The following is a 26,908-nucleotide window of genomic DNA, read 5'->3' on the forward strand; positions in this document are numbered from 1 at the left end:
CAGAGTGCTCTTTTTCTTTCTTTTTTTTTTTTGTGGTACTGGGGATTGAACCCAGAGGCATTCTACCTCTGAGCTACACCCTCAGCCTTATTATTATTATTATTATTATTATTATTATTATTATCATTATCATTATTATTCTTATTAATTATTATTTTGGTGCTACTGGGGTTCCTGGAAACCCTTCTACCTCTGGGCTACACTTCCAGACCTATTTTATATTTTATTTGGAAACAGGGTCTCTTAAGCCAGTGAGGTTGGCTTTGAACCTGCGTGATCCTCCTGTCTCAGCCTCCCAAGGGTGGGGGTTACAAGCATGCACCACCACGCCGGCTTAGCCCTATTATTATTATTATTATTGTTAAATTTTGAAACATGGTCTTGCTGGGTTGATGGGAGTCTTACTACTTGCTAAGGCTGTCTTTGAGCCTGCGATCCTCCTGTCTTAGCCTCCCACATACTGGGATTATAAAGTGTGTGCCACAATGTTTGGCATATGCAGAAAACTGTGGGAACATGTGCACTGGAATCTTTTGGGGTGGGCCAGCATGGTTATAAAAAAAGCCCTCAGATTTAGGTAATCTTACTTCTCATCTTTTATAATTACTGAGTCATGAGTTCTGATTAATACTTTGGTAAACCTGAATGATGTATTTGTTTGTGTTAAGTATACTTTTCAGTAGGATGAGAATCAACCAATATATATATATATATACACACACACACACACATACACATATATATACACACACATACACATATATACATACCCATTATATATTTATATGTAAATATATTTACATATTTATATGTATATATAAATGTGTATTTATAGATGTATATTTACATATACATATACACACATATAAAATGTATATATATATATTTGTGATATATATTTGTGGGTTTGAACTGTGGATCGAACCAAGGGGGGGATTCTACCTCCAAACTATACTCCTAACCCTTTGTTTTTTTTGTTGTTGTTGTTTTGTTTTTTTAGTGATACAGTGGATTGAACTCAGGGACATTCAATCCCTTACCTCTGAGCTGTACCCCCAGCCATATGTGTGGTTTTTTTTTTTTTTTTTTTTTTTTTTTTGGTGGTACTGGGGTTCCTGGAAGCCATTCTACCTCCAGGCTACACTCGCAGACCCATTTTATATTTTTATTTGGAAACAGGGTCTCTTAAGCCAGCCAGGCTGGCTTCAAACCAGCGCAATCCTCCTGTCTCTGCCTCGCAAGCACGGGGATTACAAGCGTGTGCCACCACGCCTGTCCATATATGTGTATTTTGAAGTGGAATTTTTTTTTTGAAATGGGGTTAGGTTGCTGAAAGTGTCCTTATGTTGCTGAAGCTGTCCTTGAACCTGCAATCTGCTTGTCTCAGCCTTTCAAGTGCTGGGATTATGGACATGTGCCATCACAACTGTTTTTTATTTTTTATTATTTTTGCAGTACTGGGGATTGAACCTAGGGGCATTCTACCTCTGAACTACATCCCTAGCCTTATTTATTTATTTATTTATTTATTTATTTATTTATTTATTTATTTATTTGGTGGTACTGGGGTTCCTGGAAACCCTTCTACCTCCGGGCTACACTCCCAGACCTATTTTTATATTTTTTTAAAATTTGGAAACAGGGCCTTTTAAGCCAGCGCGGCTGGCTTTGAACCCCTGGGATCCTCCTGTCTCTGCCTCTGAAGCACAGGGATTATAAGTGTGCACCACCACGCCTGGCCCCAGCCTTATTTTTTATTCTTTATTTTGAAACAGAGTCTAAGTTGCTGAGTAGCTGAGGCTGGTGGCAAACCTGCAATCCTGTTTTAGTCTTCTAAGTACTGGTATTACAATCCTGTAAACATTATAGCCACTATGTCTGGCTGTATGTTTTTTTTTTTTTTTTTTTTTTGTACTGGGGATTGAAACCAGAGGCATTTTACTTTCAAGTTACACCTCTAGCCTGATTTTATTTCTTATTTGGAAACAGGGTCTTACTAGGTTGATTTGAGTCTCACTGCTTGCTGAGGCTGTCCTTGAACCTACAATCTTCTTGTCTCAGCCTCCCAAGTACAGGGATTACAGGTGTGTACTACTATACCTGGCTTGTATGATTTGTTATTTACATTTGAGACTCCTTTCATTTCAAATAGGCTGTGAACAATACCCCCCAAACTCAATATTTTAAAACAAATGTTTACTTTGTGTACATGTTAATGTGTTTTGTTGAGGGAGGATATTCAGCAGAACTCTAGGCAAGAAATCCTTCAGACACACCCCTGGGTAAACCTTTGAACCCTAACGCAGTAGCCAACAGCCTGTGACTATAGGATAAAATTTTTTGATGCTGATTAATACATATTATATAATCTTAGACCATATAACTAATCTACTTTTTTTCAAATCACAGAGTAAGGTTATATATGCTAGAGAGAGAATCACCTGTGGGATAGCTTTAGTAAAAATACTAAATCTAGTAAGCATTGAACTGTAGATAATAACAGAGAAGAGCTTAATTCTTCGAATTTTATGAATGGAAGACCAAAACCAGTCAAATTCATTTTCAGAAATACTTTTACCCCAAAATGGGGAGTTTTTGTTTTTTGGAAAAGTAAAAGTCTTGAAAAAATTTGTTTTTTTTTTTTTTGGTGGTACTGGTGGGTGGAACCCAGGGGTTTTTCTTTTGGTCTGGGCTATAGTCCCAGACCTATTTTTATATTTTATTTGGAAACAGGGTCTCACTAAGTTGTTGAGAGCCTCATTAAGTAGTTGAGGCTGGATTTGAACCTGTGCGATCCTCCTGTCTCAGCCTCCCAAGCGTTGGGAATACAAGCATGCGTCACCATGCCAGCCTGCACATTTTTTTTTTTTATGCCCAATAGAAACTTAAAAATAATTTAGGGAGATATTTGGATAACCCCAAAATTATTAAATAAAAAAGTGGCTCTTCCCTGCTTCTAGTACATAAAACTTTTGGGAAAAAACATACATTAAAAATGTTTTTCTCCTCAGATGTTTTTGTATTTTTATACTTCCCTTTTCTGTCTTCACATCTTTAACCAAAGCAGGGAATATCCCAAAGAGTTCTTAGCTAATCTTGTTCTTAGTGAATAAATTAGAATTGACATTTGTTAATCTGATACCCACTCTAGCTAATATTTTTTCCATTCAGTCTTATGTAAATGGGAGGGTTAATGTGGAATCTTGCATTCCAAGGAAACAGATTCTTTGGAAGCAAAGATGGACAGTGTGGAATTGATAAAGTAAGGTTTGAGCCGGGTGTGGTGGTGCACATTTGTAATCCTAGCGCTTGGGAGGCGGAGACAGGAGGATCATACAAGCTTGAAGCCAGCCTCAGCTACTTAGTGAGGCTCTCAGCAACCTAGTGAGACCCTGTTTCCAAATATAAAATAGGTCTGGGAGTGTATCCTGGAATTCCATCCCTAGTACCACACAATAATAATAATAAAGTAAGGTTTTATTGGGGGCAAGGAAAGGACTGAGTTACTTAGATTTTGTTATGCAAGAAGATCTCAGGAGGGAAAGCTGCAGAGATTTTTTTTTGTCAATAGATCTGGAGGAGGCTCCAGTTCTCATATGTTGTAAGAGTTTAATCAAGGAAGTAAAACTACTATGATATTATGGAAAAGAGGCTTTACACAGTCGTGGGAGAAACTTGAAAACCAGAGTCTAAAAGCAGATCAAAGAAGTGCTCCTCACCAGTCTTCCCGAAAGCAGTGGACAGGTTGGAATTTGTAGGTGAACATGAGAAGCCAGGTCTGCCTTGCTGGGGTGAGACTACACAGTGGAGCTGGTGGAAAGTCTGGAGACCTTTTACTTCTACATAGCTACCTCTTCATGGTCCTCACTCGAGCTTTTGGTAGTGGACTTGGGGTTGCTGTTCAGCAATCAGGAGGAAGAGCTGTATGCAGAGCAGGGGAGAGCAGAGACACGGTGGAATTTGTTGGCAATTCTCATCACCCTCCAGCCCTGATGTTCAGAGAGTAATTTGGCTCATTTGGCCAACTCTGACCTGGAAGAGGATTCTGAAAAATGTAGTTTGAACTTAACCAGGTTGACATAGTACAAACTGCCACAGCAATTAAGTGAGAAAAAAAAAATACACAACGGAGAATGTTAAAACTGTGGGACCCTTGCTGGGTGTAGTGCGAACGCTTGTAATCCCGCGCTTGGGAGGCTGATACTGGAGGATCGCACAGGTTTGAAGCTAGCCTCAGTTACTTAGTGAGGCTCTCAGCAACTTAGTGAGACCCTGTTTCCAAATAAAGTGTAAAATAGGTCTGGGAGTATAGGCCGGAGGTAGAAAAGCCCCTGGGTTCCATCCCCAGTACCCCCCTCCTCCCCCCCCCCCCACACAAAGAAATTGTGGGACCCTACAGTGGTATTTTCTAGATCTAGTGAGAGAGCAAGTTACTTACACTTTTCAAGCCTCTTTCTCCTTCTGGGAAGTGGGAAGATATCTATGTTATGGGAGGATTGTGAAGATAGATGAAATGCTTGTGAAGCAGTTAGAGTGTCAGCACAATTCAAGCCATTATAAATAGTCGATTTTATTATCAGTAATAACTGCAGTAGCAATGCGAAGAGACTGAGAACTAGAAAGGGTAAGTTTTGGAAGGGGAGGGAGAGGTGAAGGGAAGAGATGAGTGGAGATGAAAGTATAATTTGTGGTTCCTATATTTGAGGATACTGCAGTCTAGCTGTGGGAACACATAAACACATGGACTGGCTAGGAGGAAGCTATTCTCTGAGAAAATATCCTTTAAGAAGGATGACTCTGCATAGTGAGCACAGAGATAATAGCAAGTACTGTCATTCCAGTGTAGTTAGGGTTCAGTGATACTATAAGTGAAATGCCTAGCACACTGACAGTTCACAGAGGACAAATTTTTCCACTGTCATTTATAGATGGAAAGATGACCAGGTGACGAGAACAGGGAGGGCTTGAGCTGAGTCCTTAAGAGATGGGTTGGAGCCAGGCATGGTGGTGCATGCTTGTTATCCCAGTACTTGGAAGACTTGAGATAGGAGGATTGCAGGTTCATGGCCAGCCTCAGTACTTAGGCCTTCGCAAATTACTAATTTACTTAATCTTACTAAGACCCTGTTTCAAAATAAAAAAATAAAAATGGTTGGAGGTGAATGCTCCTGGGTTCAATCCCCAGTAACACACATGCGCGCGTGTGCATGTGCACGCATGCGCGCGCGCACACACACACACACACACACACACACACACACAGCTGGAGGTGAATGCACCTGGGTTCAATCCCCAGTAAAACACACACATACACGCACAGGCACACACTGACCAGGTAGGAAAAAGGGAAGCATTTAATCACCAGGCCCATGCAGCCTTTCACAGCATGGCCTAGCACCTGTTGATTTCTGCTCTTTGCTTTTTTTTTTTTTTGGTGGGTCTGGGGATGGAACCCAGGGGCATTTGACCTCTGAGCTACACCCCCTGCCCTATTTTTTACTCTTTATTTTGAAACAGGGTCTCACTAAGTTGCATAGGGCCTCACTAAGTAGCTGAGGCTGTCCGTGAACCGTGATCCTCCGGTCTCAGCCTCCCGAATGCTGGGATTACAAGCGTGCGCCACCACGCCCGGCTGAACTATTTCATTTTTAATGCAGAGTTTTGCTAAGTTATCACACATACTGGCCTCGAACTTCCCACCAGCCTCAGCCTTCTGTCCTGGGATTGCTATGCTAATAAGTGTAGAGAATTTGTAGGTCTCCAGCCTGGGATCCTCTTGTTTTAGTCTCCCAAGTATTGGGATTACAGGTGTGTGCCACCATGTCCGGTTTGGGCATATATTTTGCTGCTGGCTTCATGGTTATATGCTTATCTCCCACTAATTAAGTAGGCCGTCCTCACTGGGGGAGGGTTTGGGAATAGATTCTGGGGGATGGATGGACAATCTACTTCCAGACTGTTCACAATTTCTAAAACTTCTTTATGTCTAATCTGACTTGGTTTAGTTGCTTACCTCTATCAGTTATGGCCGTAGGTGTGGCCCACATTGCTGATTTGATACTCTAATCAGTGAGTCCTTGGGGTGCTGGTGGTAGAAGAGGCGGGTTTCCAGAAGAAGGGAGTTTCTGGAAACAGTATGTGTCCATTGTGGGTGAATAGTTTCATCATTCTCTTTTACCTTATGTGCTAAAATTGTTCAATATTGTAATTTCATTCTGTTCTATCAGTTCCCCAAATTAAGGATTTTCTTGTTTTATAACGATATTTGAGTTTATCATATGTATCGATTTTTGCTAGCCTTTGTTCTTTCAGATCACTTTCCAAATTTCTTTTTATTTTTGTGGTACTGGGGATTATACCCAGGGTATTCAACCTCTGAGCTACATACCCAGTTTTTGTTTGTTTGTTTGTTTCTCTTTTTATTTTGAATCAGGGTCTGGGTTACTGTGAGTCCTGTTATTGCTGAGGCTGTCCTCCAACCTGTGACCCTCCTGTCTCAGCCTTATCACAGGTGTGCATCACCATGCCTGGCTACTTTCCTCCTCCTCCTTCTTTTTTTTTTTTTTGCAGTACTGGAGATTGAATCCAGGAGCATTCTACCTCTGAGCTATACCCCCAAGGCCCCATTTTATTCTTTACTTTGAAACAGGGTCTTACTAAGTTGCAGAGGTCCTCACTAACTGCTGAGGCTGTCCGTAAAGCTGCTATTCTACTGTTTCAACCTCACTGAGATTACTCAGAACATACATACATATGTGTATGTATGTATGTATGTATGTATATATATGTGTATGTGTGTGCATACATGCACGTCTATGCACGGCACTGGGGATTGAACCCAGGAACATTCTATCTCCAAGATACAACTGAGCTCTTTTATTTTTTATTTTGAAATAAGGGCTTGCTAGGTTGCTGAGAGTCATGCTGTGTTGCTGGGGCTGGTCTCCAACCTGGGATCCTCCTGTTTTAGCCTTCCAAGTACTGGGATTACAGGAGTGTGCCACCACGTCTGGTTTGGGCATATATTTTGCTGCTGGCTTCATGGTTATATACTTATCTCCCATTAATTAAGTTGTATACATTAAATATGAACAGCTTTTTGAGCCGGGAGTGGTGGCTTACGCTTGTAATCCCAGCATTTGGTAGGCTGAGACAGGAGGATTGCACAGGCTCAAAGCCAGCCTCAGCTACTTAGTGAGGCCCTTTGCAACTTAGTGAGACCTTGTTTCCAAATAAAGAATAAAAAATAGGGCTGGGAGTGTTGCTCGGAGATAGAATGCCCCTGGGTTCTTAAAAAAAAAAAAAGAACAGCTTTTTGCATGTAGGTTATGCCTCAATGAAAACAAATTTAATCCTGAATTTAAAATAATCGGGAGCCAGTTATAGTGGTACATGCCTGTAATCCCAGTAGTTGAGAGGCTGAGACAGAAGGATCACAGGTTCTCCACCAGCTTTAGCAACTTAGTGAGACCCTGTCTCAAAAAAAATAAAATAAGGCTGGGGATGTAGCTTGGAGGTAGCACATGGGGTTGAAGCCATATTGAATTAAGTACTGATGGCAATGGTACTATTGGTCTTAAGCTTCTTGGAATGAAGCATACCTACATGTCAGCCTAGTCTGATGAGAACAGGAAGTAAATAAACAAAAGCCTCAATTTGATCAAATAATACATAAATTCCAAATTGGCTAAGTGGGAGATCTATCTAGAAATGGGTTGGAAAGTATTTAGAATGGCAGTGAGATCAATTAGAAACAGTTTCTTCAATAACTTATTTTATGTTTTGCGGTACTGGGGATGGAACCAGAGGCAGTATGCTGCTCTGAGTGACACCCCTAGACCTAATTTTTTATTCTTTCTTTCTTTTTTTTTTCTTTTTTTTTTTTTGGTATATATAAGAAGTGCTTTTCTTTTCTGCTTTTTTTAAATTTTTTTTTATTGGTGCACTGTATTCATACATCATAGTGGGATACAAACTTTTATAGACATACATGCACACATCGCCCAGTCAGCCCCCACCCGATCCCCACCCCATTCTCTCCCCATCCCTCCCTCCCATGCTTGGCTTAGTGGTTGACATCTAGTATTATAGCAATTTATCCAAAATTAAAAATGATAATCTCACATAACAGTTTCATTTGTCTGATACCAAGCTTTTGATGACTTAAAGATAACATTTCAATATTTCTTTTTACTTTCTTTCTTACCAGAGAATTTTTTTTTCTATTTTTTTTAGGTGAAACTATCATATATTTATATATTTATTTTTCAGAAAAAAAACTCTATCCTAATATGGAATATGGACTCTAGATACCCAAAACGATCTTGAAAAAGAACAAAGCTAGAAGATGTATATTTTCTGATTTCAAACCATATAAAGCTACAATAATTGAAACAGTGTAGTACTATTCTAAAGGCAGACATATAAACCATTGGAGTTAAATAAAAGCCTAGAGCTAAATTCTTCCCTATATTGTCAAGTTATTTTTGACAAGGTTTCCACGAACATTTGGTGGTGGAAATAATAATCTTTTAACTAAATATTGTTGAAACATAATAATTACATGGAAAAGAATAAAGTTGGACCCTTACCTAATCCCATATACAAATATTAACTCAAAATAGATAAAAGACCTAAATATAAATCTTAAGACTATAAACTTTTAGGAAAAATATGGGTCATAAAACCTCACAACATTGAAATTGGCAGTGATTTCTTGGATATGATTTCAATGGCACAGGCAACAGAAGAGTATACAAACTCCCTAAAAAATAAAAAAAAATTGTATATCCAAAGACAATGTAAACAGAGTTAACAGTTACTAATAGAATGGGATAAAATATTTCCAAATGCTATATCTGAAGGTATATTAATATTCCAACTAGAAATCCTAAAAATTAACAACAATAAAGGCAAACAATACCATTTAGAGATAGGTAAAAGACTAACATAAATAATGAATCTCCACAGATAACCAGTCTTAGTTGTCTGTTGGATGGAAACTCTTGTTTCTCTGGTTATGGTGTGTGTTACCTATTTCTTCTTTGTAGTTAATCTCTTTGAGTATTTTCTCTAGTGCTGGTTTTGAAGATATAAATTCCTTCAGTTTCTGTTTGTCATGGAAGCTTCTTATTTCCCCATCTAATTTGATAGAAAGTTTTGCTGGGTAGGAAATTTTTGGCTGGAAGTTGTTTTCTTTCAGAGTTTGGAATATGTTACTCCAAGCCCTTCTGGCTCTCATGACTTGGTTTGGGAAGTCTGGAGTGATTCTAATTGGTTTGCCTCTGAATGTCACTTGGCCCTTTGTTTTTTGTTTATTTTATTTTATTTTTTTAATTTATTTTTTTATTGGTGCACTGTATTCACACATCATAATGGGATAAAAAAATACTTTTGTAGACATACATGCACACATCGTCCAATTAGCCCCTACCCGATCCCCACCCCGTTCCCTCCCCATCCCTCCTTCCCATGCTTAGCTTAGTGGTTGACATCTAGTATTATAGCAATTTATCCAAAATTAACAATGATAATCTCACATAACAGTTTCATTTGTCTGATACCAAGCGTTTTTTTTATTTTTTATTTTTTATTTTTTATTTTTTATTTTTTTGCGGTACTGGGGATGGAACCCAGAAGCATTCTAACTGAGCTACACCCCAAGCCCTATATTTTAGTCTTTATTTTGATACAGGGTCTCACTGAGTTGCAAAGGGTCTCACTAAGTAGCTGAGGCTGTCCTTGTACCTGGATCTTCCTGTCTCAGCCTCCCAAATGCTGGGATTACAACAGTGCGCCACCATGCCCGGCCTGTTTTTTTTAATTTTTGAAACAGGGTCTCACTGAGTTGCAAAGGGCCTGGCTAAAGCTGAACTGTCCATGAACCACTATCCTCTGGGCTCCACCTCCCTAATGAAGCAGGGTTTCACTGAGTTGCAGAAGGCCTTACTAAGTTCTGAGTGAGGTCCTCCTGTCTCAGCCTCCCAGGTGCTGGGATTACAAGGTGCTCCGCCATGGCAGGCTGGCTGCATGCTTTCTAATGTTAAGCATGCTCTTTTTGAGGATGCAGTCAAATGTAACAAGTATATCAACTGAATTTTGTTTAACAAAATTTGTTTAATAATATATTCCAAAGACTCTCCTAAGCACTTGAAAAGCATTAACTTGTTTAATTCCCATAGCAATCTATCTGAGATGGTGTTATTCTATAAATGTCTATATTACAGGTTAGGAAACTAGGCAAAGAGATATAAAGTCATTTGCCTAGGTCACATACTTGGTAAGCGCCAGATGAAGATTTCAGAGCCAAGCAGTTTGGCTCCAATTCCAAGCTCTTAACCACTGCTTTTTTCTTTATTATTGTAGAGAACATGATCCACTGAAAGAGAAAATGTGGATGAGTAAGAAAGGAATCTGTTACAAATTATAAATATATTGTTTCTGTGTAATATCTAAAAAAGGAGAAAATTCAGAATTTGCCATTTAGAGTTAATTTGCCTTTAACCTTGAGCTATTTGGAGGAAGAGATGGAAATAACATTTATTAAGGATCTCAGTGCCAGCTGTGTGTGTTTGTGTGTGTGTATGAACTTGGTTAGTACTTAAAGATAGCTGTGATATATCTCTTCTATCTTCATTTCATAAACAGAAATGAGTTTGTAATGGCATAGGGCCACAGACACCTGCTGCTGAACCCAAGTTTCTTTATTTCTCTAAAATGTCCATTGACCATCTTTTGCTTCCTAAAGAAAATGTAAAATAACAAATTTGATTTGCCACATAAAACAAGCCAGGTGAGACGGCACACATCTGTAATCCCAGTACTTGGGAGGCTGAGACTGGAGGTTTGGCCACCTTCAGGAACTCAGTGAGACTCTATTTCAAAATAAAAAATAATAAGGGCCAGGGGGTATCGCTTGGAGGAATTCCATCCCCAGCACTACTACCACCACTAACAACAACAGCTATGAGAAATGAAAAAACATTAACAAAAAAACATTTTATTTATTTATTTATTTATTTATTTATTTATTTATTTATTTATTTGTGGTACTGGGGATTGAACCCAGGGATATTCTACTTCTGAGCTACACTCCCCTCCCTATTTAATTTTTATTTTGAAATAGGGTCTCATTAGGTTGATGAGAATCTCACTATTTGCTGAGGCTGTCATTAAACCTGTGATCCTCCAGCCTCAGCCTCTCAAGTACTGGGATTACAAGGGTACACCACCATAAACTAGAACTTTTATACTGCTGCTGGGAATAAATAAATTGATATACCTACTTTGAAAAAAGTATGTTGGCTTTTCTCTCCAAAATTTTAAAATATGTATGCCATGGAGACTTAGCAATGTCTGAGTGTATAAATGACAGAAATGTGAGCCGGGCGTGGTGGTGCATGCTTGTAATCCCCGCACTTGGGAGGCTGAGACAGGAGGATCGCATGGGTTCGAAGCCAGCCTCAGCTGCTTAGTGAGGCTCTCAGCAACTTAGTGAGACCCTGTTTCCAAATAACATATAAAAAAGGTCTGGGAATTATAGCCCGGAGGTAGAAAGCCTTTGGTTTCCACCCCCAGTACCACCAAAAAAATAAAAAATAAAAAAAATAATAGATGACAGAAATTTGTATTTATGTTTGCCAAAAGGCAGATAGGGAAATTAATAATAGCTTTATTTGTAATATCCAAAACTATAGTTTTATTTTCATTGGTAGTGAAAGGGGTAAATTGATTTTATATATATATATATATATATATATATATATATATGGTATATATATAGTGGTTATATATAGTATATATAGTGTGTGTATGTGTGTGTATGTATGTATGTATGTGTATATATATGTGTGTGTGTGTGTGTGTGTATATATATATATATATATATATTTTTTTTTTTTGTAGTAATCAGGATTGAACCCAGGGGCATTCTATCTCTGAGCTATACTCTAAGCCCTATTTTTTATTCTTTAATTTTGAAACAGGGTCTTTCTCACAAAGTTGCTGAGAGCCTCACTAAGTAGCTGAGGATGGTCTCAAATCTGTGATCCTCCTGTCTCAGCCTCCCTAGTACTGGGATTACAAGTGTGTGCCATCACACCTGGCTAATAATGTATATTAACAGAATGAACTATTATACATGAGTGAAAATGAACAAAATACAGATACAAACAAAGTAAAAGAATTTGAGATATAATAAAATTGAGTGACAGTAAATACAGAGGATATGTCTGAAAATAGGCAAGTCTAGTCTGTGGTAATAAATGTCAAGGTAATGGCATCTGAAAATAGGCAAATCTAGTCTGTGGTAATAAATGTCAAGGTAATGGCTACCCATCAGGGAAAGGGTGAATTGACTGGGAAGGCATTCAGAGAATTTTTCTTGGGAGGTGGTAACATCTATGTCTTAATTTGTTTGGTTGTTATGTAAAATGTATGAAAGTTATGTAAGTTATTCATTAAAAAGTAGGTAGAGAGCTGGGCATGGTGGTGCACACTTGTAATCCCAGCACTTGGGAGACTGAGACAGGAGGATCACATAGGTTAGAAGCCAGCCTCAGCTACTTAGTGAGGCTCTCAGCAACTCAGTGAGATCCTGTTTCCAAATAAAGTATAAAATAGGTCTGGGAGTATAGCCCAGAGGTAGAAAAGCCCATGGGTTCCACCCCCCTGGTACCACACACACACACCAAAAAAAAAAAAAAAAAAAAAGAAAGAGAGAAGAGAAAAGAAAAAAGAAAAAGTAGGTAGAAAAATGTCCTGTCATTTTCTACAGGTTTGAAATATTCTCTAATTCATTTGGCTACCATCAGTAACATAAAACAGATTGAAGTTGATCAGAAAAAAAAAGAGTAGCTGGGTGTGGTGGTTCACGCTTGTAATCCCAGCATTCGGGAGGCTGAGACCGGAGTATCGTGGTTCGCGAACAGCCTCAGCTACTTAGTGAGGCCCTCTGCAACTTAGTGAGACCCAGTTTCAAAATAAAGAATAAAAAAATAGGGTAGGGGTGTAGCTCAGAGGTCAGATGCCTCTGGGTTCCATCCCCAGACCTGCAAAAAAAAAAAAAAAAAAAAGTTGTAAGTCTTGTTTGGTTTTGGAATATGTACTGTTCTAGACTTGAGGTGTGATTAAATCTTGAACAACATTCAGGAGGTGTTTAGAGAAGATAGAAGATATAAGGACTGGGAATGTAAGCTCAGTGGTAGAGTATAGGCCTAGCCCTGATTCAATTCCCAGCACTGAAAAATATATATATATTTAAAAAAAAAAATATATATATATATATATATATATATATTTTTTTTTGTGGTACTGGGGTTCCTGGAAACCCTTCTACTCCGGGCTACACTCCCAGACCTATTTTTATACTTATTTGGAAACAGGGTCTCTTAAGCCAGCGTGGCTGGCTTTGAACCTGCGCGATTCTCCTGTCTCCGCCTCCCAAGCATGGGGATTACAAGAGTGAGCCACCATGCCCGACAAAAAGATATTTTTTTTAATAGAAGTCAGGTTAGCCAGGCATGGTGGCACCTATCTGTAATCCCAGTACTTGGGAGGCGGAAATCGGATGATCGCAGGTTCGAAGCTAGCCTCTGCAATTTAGCAAGACCTTCCACAACTTAGTGAGACCCTGTTTCCAAATAAGAAAGAAAATTAGACTGGGGGTATAACTTGGAGGTTGAATGCCTATGGGTTCAACTCCTAGTACTAAGAAAAAAAAAGTCAGGTGCAGTGTCCTATGCCTCTAAAGCTAGGACTTGGGAGGCGGAGACAGGAGGATTATAAATTCTAGGCCACTTCAAAATAAAATAGTGCTTGAGGAGTAGCCTAGAGTTACAGCACCCCTGGGTTTAATCTCCAGTCCATAAACACACACACACACACACACACACACACAGACACACACACGCACACACACACAGAAAAAAAGAAACAAAAAAGACTGGGGATGTAGTTTCTTGCTAGTGTACCCTCTTAGTTCAACCCCTGGTTCCTCTAAATAAAATAAAATAAAAATATGCATTATTTCCCTGACTCTCTTGAGTATTTCAGGCTCTTCATTATAACCAATTTGGCCCTTACCTGAGATAAATCTTTTTTTTTTTTTTCCGGTATTGGGGCTGGAATCCAGGAGCATTCTATTTCCGAGCTACACTCCCAGCTTATTTTTTATTCTTTATTTTGAAACAGGGTCTCACTGAGTTGCAAAGGTCCTCATCACTAAATAGCTGAGGCTGCCCACGAACTGCGATCCTCATGTCTTAGCCTCCCAAATGCTGGGATTACAAGTGTGTGCCACCATGCCCAGCTGAGATAAATCTTTTGAGCATGTATCAAACCTATCATTTTTTCATAGATTACCTAAATATTCATAAGCTTAAGTACCGCTATATCAATAATTCTTTCTGAATATATATATATATATATATATATATATATATATATATATATATATATGTAAATATTCAGAAAGCAAACCTCTTTCTCAGATCCTTCCCCAGAGGAGTATAGTGTTTAATTCCAGAGGTTTCCCTGTGCACACATGTGTTTATTATATGTTTATGTGTTGGGTGAGTGTGGGCCAGCTAGGTTCAAGCTTCAAGGATAAAAGCAGTCAAAGCTTATGTTATAAGGAGAGGGCCATGCTGACAGAGTAGGTACTGGGGATGAATTGAAAGTATGGTATATAGAAAATGTGGCATGCAGTAGAATAATTTATCCTCAGACAGTTGGAGCATAGTCAACCAAGTTAGACTATAGATGATGTTATAGGTAAGATCTTTCATTTACTGATGTCATTTACCTTGTATTTTCTTTTTGTCACCCACTTAGTTTGTATCTTTTTATGGTTTTGCCCATTTTAGCCTCAGGATATTGTTAAATGTACCATAATAACTCTTTTATAGAAATGAAACCTTGATTCATTTTGGTTACATTTATGTTTCTTTGACTTAGCTGTTGTAGCTTGGTGAATTTTGATTGTTTTTCCTAAAAGTAGTAAAGTAATACTGCTGATTTATGTAGTTGGCAAACATTTCTTTTTTAATTGTGGTACAGGGTATTCAACCCAGGGGGATTCTATCTCTGAGCTTCACATACCTCAGCCCTTTTTATTTATTAAAAAAATTTTTTTAAGCAAGGTCTCACTAGGTTGCTAATAGTCTTGATACATTGCTGAGGCTGTCCTTGAACCTGTGATCCTCCTGTCTTGGTCTCCCAAGTACCATGATTACAGGTGTTACCACACGTGGCTAACTTTTCGTTTTCATAGTACTTTATTCTGAGATTAGTCAAATTTTGTATTTTTTAGTAAAAAACTTTGAACAATTTGAATGGGAAACCTCATCAGCCACTTGGTGTCACAAAGAATATGTATAGTAGGAAAATTTCTCACATTAGCTATTTCCCCAAAAAGTTAACTGGAGTGACATTTAGTATTATGAAAAAAGTTTACTGGAGTGAGAAATAAGGAATGGAAAGCCAGATGTGGTGGCGCACACTTGTAATCCTAGTACTTGGAGGCTGAAACAGGACGATCACACATTTGAGGATATCCTCAGCAAGTATTTAGACACTCTTTCAAAATAAAAGTAAAATAGGGATAGGGGTGTAGCTCAGACATAGAATGCATAGAATGGTCCTGGGTTCAATCCCCAGGACCAAAAAGAAAAAAAAAAAAGAAAGAAAGGAAAGAAAGAAAGAAAGAAAGAAAGAAAGAAAGAAAGAAAAGAAAAGAAAGAGTAAAAGGGAGCCAGGCACGGTGTCACATGTTTGTAATCCCAGGACTTGGCAGGCTGAGATGGGAGGATCCCAGGTTGGAGCCTGAGCAAGTAGCCAGGCTCTTATCTTCGTAAGACCCTATTGCAAAATAAAGAATAAAGCCCAGCATGGTGGCACATACTTGTAATCCCAGTACTTGGGAGTTTGAGAAAGGAGAATCACAGGTTCACGGCCAGCCTCGGCTACTTAGGCTCCCTGCAACTTAGTGAGACCCTGTTTCATAATAAAGAATACAGAATAATTGGGCTGAGTGTGTAGCTTGAAGGTAGACTGTCCCTGGGTTCAGTCCCTAATCCCCCCCCCCCCCACACACACACACTAAAATGGCTGGGGAGCTGGGCGTGTCAGTACATGCTTGTTTGTAATCTCAGTACTTGGGAGGCTGAGACAAGAGGATTGCAGGTTGGTTCGCAGTCAACCTCAGCTACTTAGTGAGGCCCTCTGCAACTTAGTGAAACCCTGTTTCAAAATAAAGAATAAGAAATAGGGTTGAGGGTTAAGCTTGGAAGTAGAATGCCCCTGGGTTCAGTCCTCTGTACCACACACAAACACACAAAGGATGAATTTTAGCTTCACTTAGGTGATCTAATATATTAACATACAGTTCATAGAATGCCTTAAGAATTCTTATTTCTGTCAGGTTGATAGGCTCATTCTTTATTTTGCTTATTTTTATCTATTTTGTGAAGGGTTTTTGTTTAATACATCTGAAAACAGTGCATATACAAAGAATTGAGACATGAGAAAGCATTGGTTCAAGAACACTAATGAATCCACAGAATTAGGATTTGGGAAAGATGGAAAAGATTACCTAAACATTAAAAAAATAAATGGAACCTGTAACTAAAATAAGCTCAAAAAAATTTCTACTCACACTTATGAAGAGTCTTTGTGAGACACTTTCCATGATTTTTATTAAACTTGAATCTCAACAAGCTGAGAGTCTTTATATGTAAAACAGAAATAAGGGGGTGCCCCTGGCTGGTCCTGTGTTGGTAAAATATGGACTGCTTTAGGAATTTGCATGTCACCCTTTGCAGGGACCATGTGAATCTTCACTGTCTTGTTCCAATTTCTGTATATATGCTGCCAAAGCGAGCAGACTCCCTCCTTACTGCTTGAATTTAATTATTTTTGTCTTTCTTATTTACTTGGTTAGTCTAGCTTAGATTTTGTCAGTACTGTTGATCTAGTTAAAGAACAGATTTTTATTTTATTGATTTATTTCTATGGTATGTCTGTTTTTTAGTTCACTTCTTTCTACCCAACTCCATATTATTTCTTTTCTTCAGTTTGTGTTGGGTTTAAATTGTTCTTCCTTTTCTAATTTTTTAGGTAGAAATTTAGACTATTGAGTTGAGAAGTTGGCTTTTAGAAGGGCTCCAGCCTCCCTTACTGATAACTGACCATGGGTCATTGTGTTTAAGCTGTTTGTACAAATACTATGATTTATGTTGAATACTTTTCTTTTGGGAGTCTGGAAGTTTGGTGCGTTAGGCAAGGGTACCTACATAATCAGTTCCAAGTATAAAGTACCTCCCCTGATAAATGTGTAAAGTATTCATATTGTATATAGCTCCTTAGTGTTATTTATACCATTGTTTTTGTGGTGGTCTCCCTATTTCTTATTATTAATGTATATATTTTTTTTACCACCTAAGGCAATAAAGAATGCTGATGGGAGAATCATTTTCCTGATTTGCAAATTATTGAACTGGTTGCCATGATGGGTGAGTTCAAATTAAACACATATTTCAGTTATCATTAAAGGATAGGGTGGGTGAAAAAATTTTCTCTATTACGTGTTATGTTAAACCTTTTTATAAGTAAATTTTTGATATAGCAGTTTTATGAAATGTTTATTTACTTAATAGATTTTCAATTAAAATGCTTTTTGTGTTGTTACAGTTTTGGAATTACTATCTTATGTCACACAGTAGGGACATTCAAAATAAACTGTTCAGTTGTATTATGATTTGCTTAGAGTCTGATTGTAATAGAGAAATAAATGATAACATTTTATAGCCAAGTAGTGCAACAAATCACTGATGCTTAGAGATATGTTTATAACTCTTGTTAACATTTTGTGGTATCATAATTTTAATTTAAAGGGAGATTTAGGTATAGGAATGGATTGCTGGTATTCAGTTTTTGTCCCCCCCTTCCCCTTTTCTCCTTGGTATGAAGGGTTCCATTGTGAGGCAGGGATTAGAGAGGGAGATACTAGAAAGAAGTGCAGCAAATGGCTTGCCCTAACCAAACTTGGAAAAAGTAGACTGAACACTTGGATACTAAGGTTTTAAAGTCAGACTAAACCTAGTATTTTAACTCTAAGATTTGCATGCCAACATGTCTTTGTCACACTTTTTTTTTTTTCCCTTTTGGTGGTACTGGGGTTCCTGGAAGCCCTTCTACCTCCGGGCTACACTCCCAGACCTATTTTATGCTTTTTTTAAAAATTTTGAAACAGTCTCTTAAGCCAGCGAGGCTGACTTCAAAGCTGAGCGATCCTCCTGTCTTCACCTCCCAAGCACAGGGATTACAAGCGTGCGCCACCACACCCGGTGTGTCACACTTTTTTTAATGACTTGCATATATGAACAAATATATTTACACACACACACACACACACACACACACACACACACACACACACACACACACACACAGCAGGGTTTAAGCTTGCCCTGTTGTTTAGTGGAGGTATCTAGTGTATTTTGGGTGTGTGCACTTGTGGCAACTGTGTAGACCAAAGCATCACCTTTCTCCTTTTACAGTTCCTCTCCCTCTCTCTCTCTCGTGGCCATTAATGCAGTGCCCTTGCATAATCCAAACACTCCACTCTGTTAGCTTCTTCTCTATCTCCCAATTGGATGTACTTTTACTGAACTCCTCTCTGCTTTTCATTTTTTTGCTCTTAACCTCAGTTTGCTCAGTTTGATTGACATTCTCTTTCTCAATTAATATTGTACTCCAGCAACAAGGCAAAGAATAATAATTGCTTAACACATACATAAGGGTAATCACAGAAAGCTGTGACTGAGCATTGTGTGCTGGGCATCCCCAGTACTTGGTAGGCCAAGACAGGAGAATTGTAGGTTCAAGGATAACCTCAGCAAAATAGTGAGACTTCCAGAAACCTTAGCAAGACCCAGTTTCAGAACAAGAAAATAAAAAGGGCTTGTGGTTTATCTTGGAAGTAGAATGCCCTTGGGTTCAATCCTCAGTAACCACACACACACACACACACACACACACACACACACACACACACACACACACACACAGTGGGAATCACAGATATTTAAATTTTTGATAATGTTCTCTCATAATTATTTTCTTTCAAATATTAATGAATAAGTATATGAAGTATCTAACTCAACATTATTTAAAAATAATTTATTTGAAATTATTTCCCAGCCAGGCATGGTGGTGCACGCTTGTAATCCCAGTACTTAGGAGGCTGAGACCGGAGGATCACAGGTTCACACCAGCCTAAGCTACTTAGTGAGGCTCTCTGCAACTTAGTGAGACCCTGTTTCAAAATAAAGAATAAAAAATAGGGCTAGGGTTATAGCTTAGAGGTATATTGCCCCTGGGTTCAGTCCCTAGTACTAAAAAAAATGATTATCTCCCACATATTTTTTGGTTTTGTGTTCATTTGATGTCCTCTCTTTTAGCCACAGCTACTCTTTTGTGCTCATTTGTCAGTCTGGGCTTTTCTGGACATTTTCGCTGCCTGTTGGGTCAACTCGTGATCCTGATGATACTTACAATCTGTATCTGCCCTAGTGCCCTGTGATCACAAGGATAGTGATGATGATGATGATGATGATGTTCCTCCTCCTCCTCCTCCTCCTCCTCCTCCTCCTCCTCCTCCTCCTCCTCCTCCTCCTTCTTCTTCTTCTTCTTCTTCTTCTTCTTCTTCTTCTTCTTCTTCTTCTTCTGTATTGGGGATAGAACCTAGACGTATTAGACCTCCGAGCTACACCTCTAGCCTTATTTTATCTTTTATTTTTATTTTTGTGTGGTACTGGGGGGTGGAACCCAGAGGCTTTTTACCTCCGGGCTATACTCCCAGACCTATTTTATATTTTATTTGGAAATAGGGTCTCACTAAGTTGCCGAGAGCCTCACCAAGTAGCTGGCTTCGAACCTGTGTGATCCTCCTGTCTCAGCCTCCCAAGTGCAGGGATTACAAGCGTGTGCCACCACGCCCAGTTATCTTTTATTTTTAAACAGGGTCTTGCTAGGTTGATGAGAGTCTCACTGCTTACTGATTGTCCTTGAACCTGTGCACTTCCTGTCTTGAATCCCCAAGTACTGGGATTACAGGTGTGCACCACCAAGCCTGGCCAAGATTCTTAATAGAGCAAAACAGTCTAAGAATTGTTGGAATAGTGCTTATTCTAAGCTGAAGCATGTTCATACTGTGCTTAATCTTTTAGGAGCTTATTAGCTCATGTCTTTTCAGTCTCTTGAAAGTAAGTTTCCTACTGAGTACTTAACTATCATGTGATTCTTCAAGCCAGCAATAGAACAAACTTAGAACCTTTGTTTTGTATGTCATCTTCCTAAGATTTGAACTTTTTTTTTTTTTTGCGGGTCTGGGGATGGAACTCCAGGGGCATTCTACCTCCGAGCTACACTCCCTGCTCTATTTTTTATTCTTTATTTTGAAACAGGGTCTCACTAAGTTATAGAGGGCCTCACTAAATAGCCGAGGCTGTCTGCAAACCGTAATCCTCCTACCTCAGCCTCTCGAATGCTGGGATTACAAGCATGCGTCACCACGCCCGGCTAGATTTGAACTTTTATTCAATGAACTTGTCCCTTTTCACATATGTGATAGAAAATAGTATTCTCTTTTGCTTAACAAGAAAATAAGTATATGTAAATATGATAAGTGGTTTTAGTTAAAGCTCACTCATTTATTTGACCATTGTGATACTTAGTATATTTAATATCTAAAATCAAGGGCTAATTTTTTCTAACAAAATAATTAAAGCAGCATAGATATGGTAAAGTATTAGAGTGTCATTCTCACCAGTGTAGAATTGAACATTTTACATTTCTTAAGGTCACTCAAGTTGAGCAGTACTTGGGAGGCGGAGGCAGGAGGATCACAGGTTTGAAGCCAGCCTCAGCAAGTTAGTGAGAGCCTCAGCAACTTAGCGAGACACCGTTTTCAAATAAAAAATAGATCTAGGGAAGTAGCTCAGAGGTAAAATGCCTCTGGGTTGAATCCCTAGCACTATACACAGACAAAGACACACACACACACACACTCAAAAGGTGATATCAAATGATTTTATTTATTTTTTTGTGGTACTGGGAATGGAACCCAGGGTCATTCTACCTCCAAGCTACACCTCCAGCCCCATTTTTTATTCTTTAATTTATTTTATTTTTGGTGGCACTGGGGTTCCTGGAAGCCCTTATACGCCCGGGCTACACTCCCAGACCTATTTTATATTTTTTTATTTGGAAACAGGGTCTCCTAAGCCAGCGAGGCTGGCTCCAAACCAGTGCGATCCTCCTGTCTCCGCCTCCCAAGCACAGGGATTACAAGCATGCACCACCACGCCCGGCTTATTCTTTATTTTTGAAACAGGGTCTCACTGAGTTGCAGAGGGCCTCACTAAGTAGCTGAGGCTGTCCACAAACCGCCATCCTCCAGTCTCAGCCTCCCGAATGCTGGGATTACAAGTGTGTGCCATGATGCCTGGCTCAAATGATTTTGAGATCATCTGACCTTATTCAGAGTGAAAGAAAAAATTGGCATAATCTGGCACGTATCTGATTGACTCATTTACCTGTTTAGCCAATCTAACATGACTAAGTTTTATTTTGCAAAGGAAACTTTGTAAAGGATTGTAAATTTTTCTCTTAACCTGGAATTTATTACTAGAACTGTTAAAGTCATTACTTTTAAATTTAATATGCACCCCAGGCATAGTGGCACATAATTATGTAATCCCAGTACTAGGGAGGCTGAAACAGGAGTATTGCAGGTTCAAGGCCAGCTTCAGCAATTTAATGAGACCCTGTTAGGTTGGAAGGAGAATGCTCCAGGTTCAATTCCCCAGTACCATGACCAAAGAAAAAAAATTAATATGGAAATAATTTTACCATAGAATATATTGATATTATTAACATTAATGAATAGTAAATTAGAGAAGTTAGCTCTAATGTGTGTTTGAAAGACTGTTGGGACTTTTGAATTGTCAGATTATTATTAATATTTTTTGGTACTAGGAATTAATCCAGGAGTATTTGACCTCCAAGCTACAACTCAAACCCTTTTTATTTATATTTTAAAACAGGATCTAGCTAAATTGTTGAAGCTGGCCTGGAACCTGCAATCCTTCTGTTTTAGCCTCTCACATATTACAGTGGCATGCTACCATGCCTGGCATCAGATTATTTTTAATGATTTCCCTTACAGGGTATAGTATATTTTAATTATTCTACTCCAGGAGCTTGAATTATTACTTACCAAAATGGCTGCATTTTAATATGTGTACTGTAAACTTTTTGACCACTTGATTTGCTAGTTGTTAATAATCATTAATAAGCCAGGTGTGGTGGCACACGCCTGTAATCCCAGTATTTGGGAGGCTGTGACAGGAGAATTGTAGGTTCGAGGACAGCCTCAGCAAGTAGTGAGACTCTCATCAACCTAGTGAGACCCTGTTTCCAAATAAGAAATAAAATAGGGCTGGGGGATCTGGCTCAGAGATAGAATGCCCTGATTTCAATCCTTGGTACCTCCCACACACAATCATTAGTTGACATTGATTTACTAATTAAATCAACTAAGTTGTTCCCAAAGTCTTCCAAAGAGTTCATAAATGACATGACTGAAACATAATTTCAAAAAGAAATTTTCTCTGTGTTTGGAAGATACTAAAAGTTCATGGTTCTAGATTCTTCCCCTCGTTTTTTAGACTCAGTACTCTGTAAGGAATGAATTTTGCTTAGGGTGTTACTTACCTTTTAAGTTGTCACCATTGGTAATCTTATCAGATCTTAGGATGAAGCTTGAGAGAACCCTTCCAAAGTAGGCCAGTCTCTTCAGGTGAAGCTTTTCTTTGTTTCTGACTGTTAAACATGGCAAGAGAATATATAATGAAGAATGCGTTTTGAATGTAAATGCTAAAGGTGATCCTGATATAAGTTGTTTCTTCCCACCTGTTTTTATTAAAATTTCAAGATGTCTTCATGTTTTAAGAGTCATAGCAAAGAATTTTAGCATTTTAACAAGGATTTTGACTCATACCCTAAGATAATATATCATTATAAGAATCAGAATAAGATGGATGTGGTGGTGCATACTAGTAATCCAGTTTTTTGAGGTGAGACAGGAGGATCTCAGGTTAGAGGACAACCCTAGGAAATATAGCCAGTTTCTCAGCAACCTAGCGAGATCCTATTTCAAAACAAAAAATAGAGCCAGGTGTGGTGGTGCACCCTCATAATTCTAGTACTTGGGAGACTGAAACAGGAGGATTGCAGGTTAATGACCAGCCTTAGCTTAGTGAGGCCCGCCACAACTTGATGAGACTCTGTTCCCAAATAAAGAATAAGAAATAGGGCTGAGCCGGGCGTGATGGCTCATGCTTGTAATCCCCGTGCTTGGGAGGCAGAGACAGGAGGATCACACAAGTTCGAAGCCAGTCTCAGCTACTTAATGAGGCTCTCAGTAACTTAGTGAGACCCTGTTTCCAAATAAAATATAAAATAGGTCTGGGAGTATAGCCCAGAGGTAGAAAGCCACTTGGGTTCTACCCCCAGTACCACCACCAAAAAAAAAAAAAAAAAAAAAAGGTTAAGGTATAGCTTGGAGCTAGAATGCCTGTGGGTCAATCCTCAGTCCTGCAAATGAATGAATGAATGAATAAATAATAAATAAATGAATGAATGAGCTGGGTGTGGTGGCATGTACTTGTAATCCCAGTGTTTGGGAGGCAGACACAGGAGGTTTGTGGTTCGCAGACAGCCTCAGCTACTTAATGAGGCCCTTTGCAACTCAGTGAGACCCTGTTTCAAAATAAAGAATAAAAAATAGGGCTGAGGAGGTAGAATGTCCTGGGTTCATGGTGGCCCATGCTTGTAATCCTAGCATTTGAGAGGCTGATAGTGGAGGATCGCAGTTCGAGGACAGCCTCAGCTACTTAGTAAGGATCTTTGCAATTCAGTGAGACCCTGTTTCAAAATAAAGAATAAAAAATAGGGCTGAGGGTGTAGCTTGGAGGCAGGATGTCCCTGGTTTCCATCTCCAGTACCTCAAAAAAGGGGGTATTGGGGGTGTAGCTCGGAGGTAGAATGCCCCTCGGCTCCATCCCTGTACTGCAAAAAAAAAAAAAAAAAAGAAAGAAAGAAAAAAAGAAAAAAAGAAAAAAAGAAAAAGAAAAGAAAAGAAAAAAGTTCTGGATGCATTTTTTTGTGTTAAACTAATGCATTTTTATGTTAACTTTCATTATAAATTTTATTTAGTGTCTGTGATAAATATATGTTAGAATTATAATTCTCTGTTTTTTAAAAAAATGCCTAGATGATCAGCAAGCTTTGAACTCAATCATGCAAGATCTGGCTGTTCTTCATAAGGCCAGTCGACCAGCATTATCCTTACAGGAAACGAGAAAAGCAAAATCTTCATCACCAAAAAAACAGGTATTTGTGTCAAAGATATATATATTCTACCCTTGAGTTACACCCCCAGCCTGATTTTATATCTGATTTGGAAACCGGGTCTTGTGAGGTTGACAAGAGTCTCACTACTTCCTGAGGCTGTCCTTGGCCTGTGATCCTCCTGTCTTAGCTTGCCTTAGCTGGGCTTGTACCACCATGCCCAGCTCTTGATGATATTTTAATAAGTATATTTTGTTCTGTATGAATTACTTTATTTTATAATCCTTATAGAGGACTATTTTTTTTTAACATGTTACATTCTTTTTTTGTGGGGGGGGGGCGTACTGGAATTGAACCCAGGGGCATTCCACTTTCCAGACATACCCCGAACCCTATTTTATTTTTATTTTGAAACTGGGTCTTGCTAGGTTGTTGAGACTGGCCTTGAATCTGAATCCTCCTGTCTCAGCCTCCCAAGTACTGGGATTGCAAACGTATGCCACCATGCCTGTGGAGGGTTATTTTGATTCTTATAAGTGTAATTAATTTGTGACACTCAGTTTTAAAAGTAGAAATAGGCCAGGCGTGGTGGCGCACGCTTGTAATCCCCGCGCTTGGGAGGCGGAGACAGGAGGATCGCGCAGGTTCGAAGCCAGCCGCATGTGCTGGCTTAAGAGACCCTGTTTCTAAATAAAAAAGTATAAAAAAATAGGTCTGGGAGTGTAGCCCGGAGGTAGAAGGGCTTCCAGGAACCCCAGTACCACCAAAAAAAAAAAAAAAAGTAGAAATAGGGCTGGGCATGCTGGCACACACTTGTAATCCCAGTACTTGGGAAGAGGCTGAGACAGGAGGATCACAGGTTTGAAGCCAGCCCCAGCAACTTAGTGAGACCCCTGCTTCAAGTAAAAATAAAATAGATCTGGGAGTGTAGCCCAGAGGTAGAAGGCCCCTGGGTTCAATTCCCAGTACCACACATACACACACAAAAAGTGGAAAGGCAGTAGCTTCCTCTTATTCACGCTTTTACTTTATACAGTTTGAGTTACCCATGGCCAACTGAGATCCAAATATGTTACATGGGAAATTTCAGAAGTACAGTTCCTGAGTTTTGATTGCATATTCTTCTGATCAGCATGATGACATCTTGTGCTGTTGTGCTCCCTCCTGCCTAGGATCCTCTATGTGTATGTCACCCACTTGCTAGTCACTTGTGTCAGTTACAAGATTCACTGTTTTGGTTACAGTATCACAGTCTTGTGTTCTTTTTTACTTTTTTTTCAGCACTGGGGATTGAACCCAGGGTCATTCTACCTCCAAGCTATACCCCAGCCCTGTTTTTTATTCTTTATTTGGAAACAGGGTCTCACCAAATTGTGGAGGGCCTTACTAAGTAGCTGAGGCTGGCTACGAACCTCCATCCTCTTGTCTCAGCCTCCAAGTACTGAGATTACGAGGGTATGCCACCACATCTGGCTCGGATTTTATTTCTTATTTGAAAACAGGTCTCATTAAGTTGCTAAGAGCCTTGCTCAGTTGGGGAGGCTGGGTTTGAATCTAATCCTCTTGTCTTAACCTCCCAAGAATGGTTATTACAAGTGTGTACCACCACGCCTGGCTAAATTGGACAATTTTAGCCAAGCATGGTGGAGCACGCTTTTAATCCCAGCACTTAGGAGGCTGAGACAGGAGGATTGCTCAAGTTTGAAGCCAGCCTCAGCTACTTAGTGAGGCACTCAGCAACTTAGTGAGACCCTGTTTCCAAAGAAAATATAAAATAGTCTGGGAGTATAGCCCAGAGGTAGAAGAGCCTCTGGGTTCCATCCCAGTACCACAATAAATTAAATAAATAAATAAGTAAATACAACAATATTATAGGTTTTTATAGATATCCTATATATAAGATGATGGTATAATGGTTAAGAGAAGAGAAAGATTGTCATGAGGGAGAGAAAAATTATATGCTGGGGATGGAGTGTCTTGGGACATTTACCCACAAATTGAGTGGGGTGGGGGAGCTAAGATACAGTATTCTATATTTTCCTAAAACAGGATCAGAATATGTCTCTTATTCCTGATGTCTTCATTAATATATCTTGGAGCTCTTTCTGATTGTGTCTGGTTTCAACAACATAATTCTCAATTCAACCTTTTGACAGACACTATTGGGTGATTGGAGCTGGCCCCGAAAAGGAACTCTCTTCTTTTCTGCTCTATGTTAAATGAGTGGCTAAGAAAAAAAGTGATTTAGAAATTCTAGACATTTTCTGGGTGTGGTGGCTCACATCTGTAATCCCAGTGACTCAAGAGGCTGAGGAATGAGGATCAGAAGGTTTAGGCCAGCTTGAGCGATTTAGTGAGACTCTGTCTGAAAATAAAAATTAAATAAATAAAAAAGGCCGATAATGCAGCTCAGTATTAGAGTGCTCCTGCGTTTAAACCCCAGTACCACACACATATTTAAAAAAAGTAACATTTTATCTGGTTTCTGATTTGT

General features: G+C 39.0%; 1 protein-coding gene across 1 annotated transcript in view; it reads left to right on the top strand.

Moving 5' to 3' along the window:
- Positions 1-24,342: 24,342 nt before the first annotated feature.
- MAP3K2 (mitogen-activated protein kinase kinase kinase 2) overlaps positions 24,343-26,908 on the top strand; it is a gene marked incomplete at its 3' end in the record, with an annotated part of 42,045 nt that continues 39,479 nt past the window's right edge. The window contains exon 1 of the mRNA XM_080689081.1: positions 24,343-24,456. Within this exon, the coding sequence (XP_080545207.1) occupies positions 24,364-24,456 (93 nt within the window). The 5' untranslated portion in view covers positions 24,343-24,363. The remainder of the gene's footprint in view (positions 24,457-26,908) is intronic.

The sequence above is a fragment of the Muscardinus avellanarius genome (genome assembly GCF_963383645.1).
Source record: "Muscardinus avellanarius genome assembly, chromosome: 2".
In the NCBI taxonomy this organism is placed as follows: Eukaryota; Metazoa; Chordata; class Mammalia; order Rodentia; family Gliridae; genus Muscardinus; species Muscardinus avellanarius.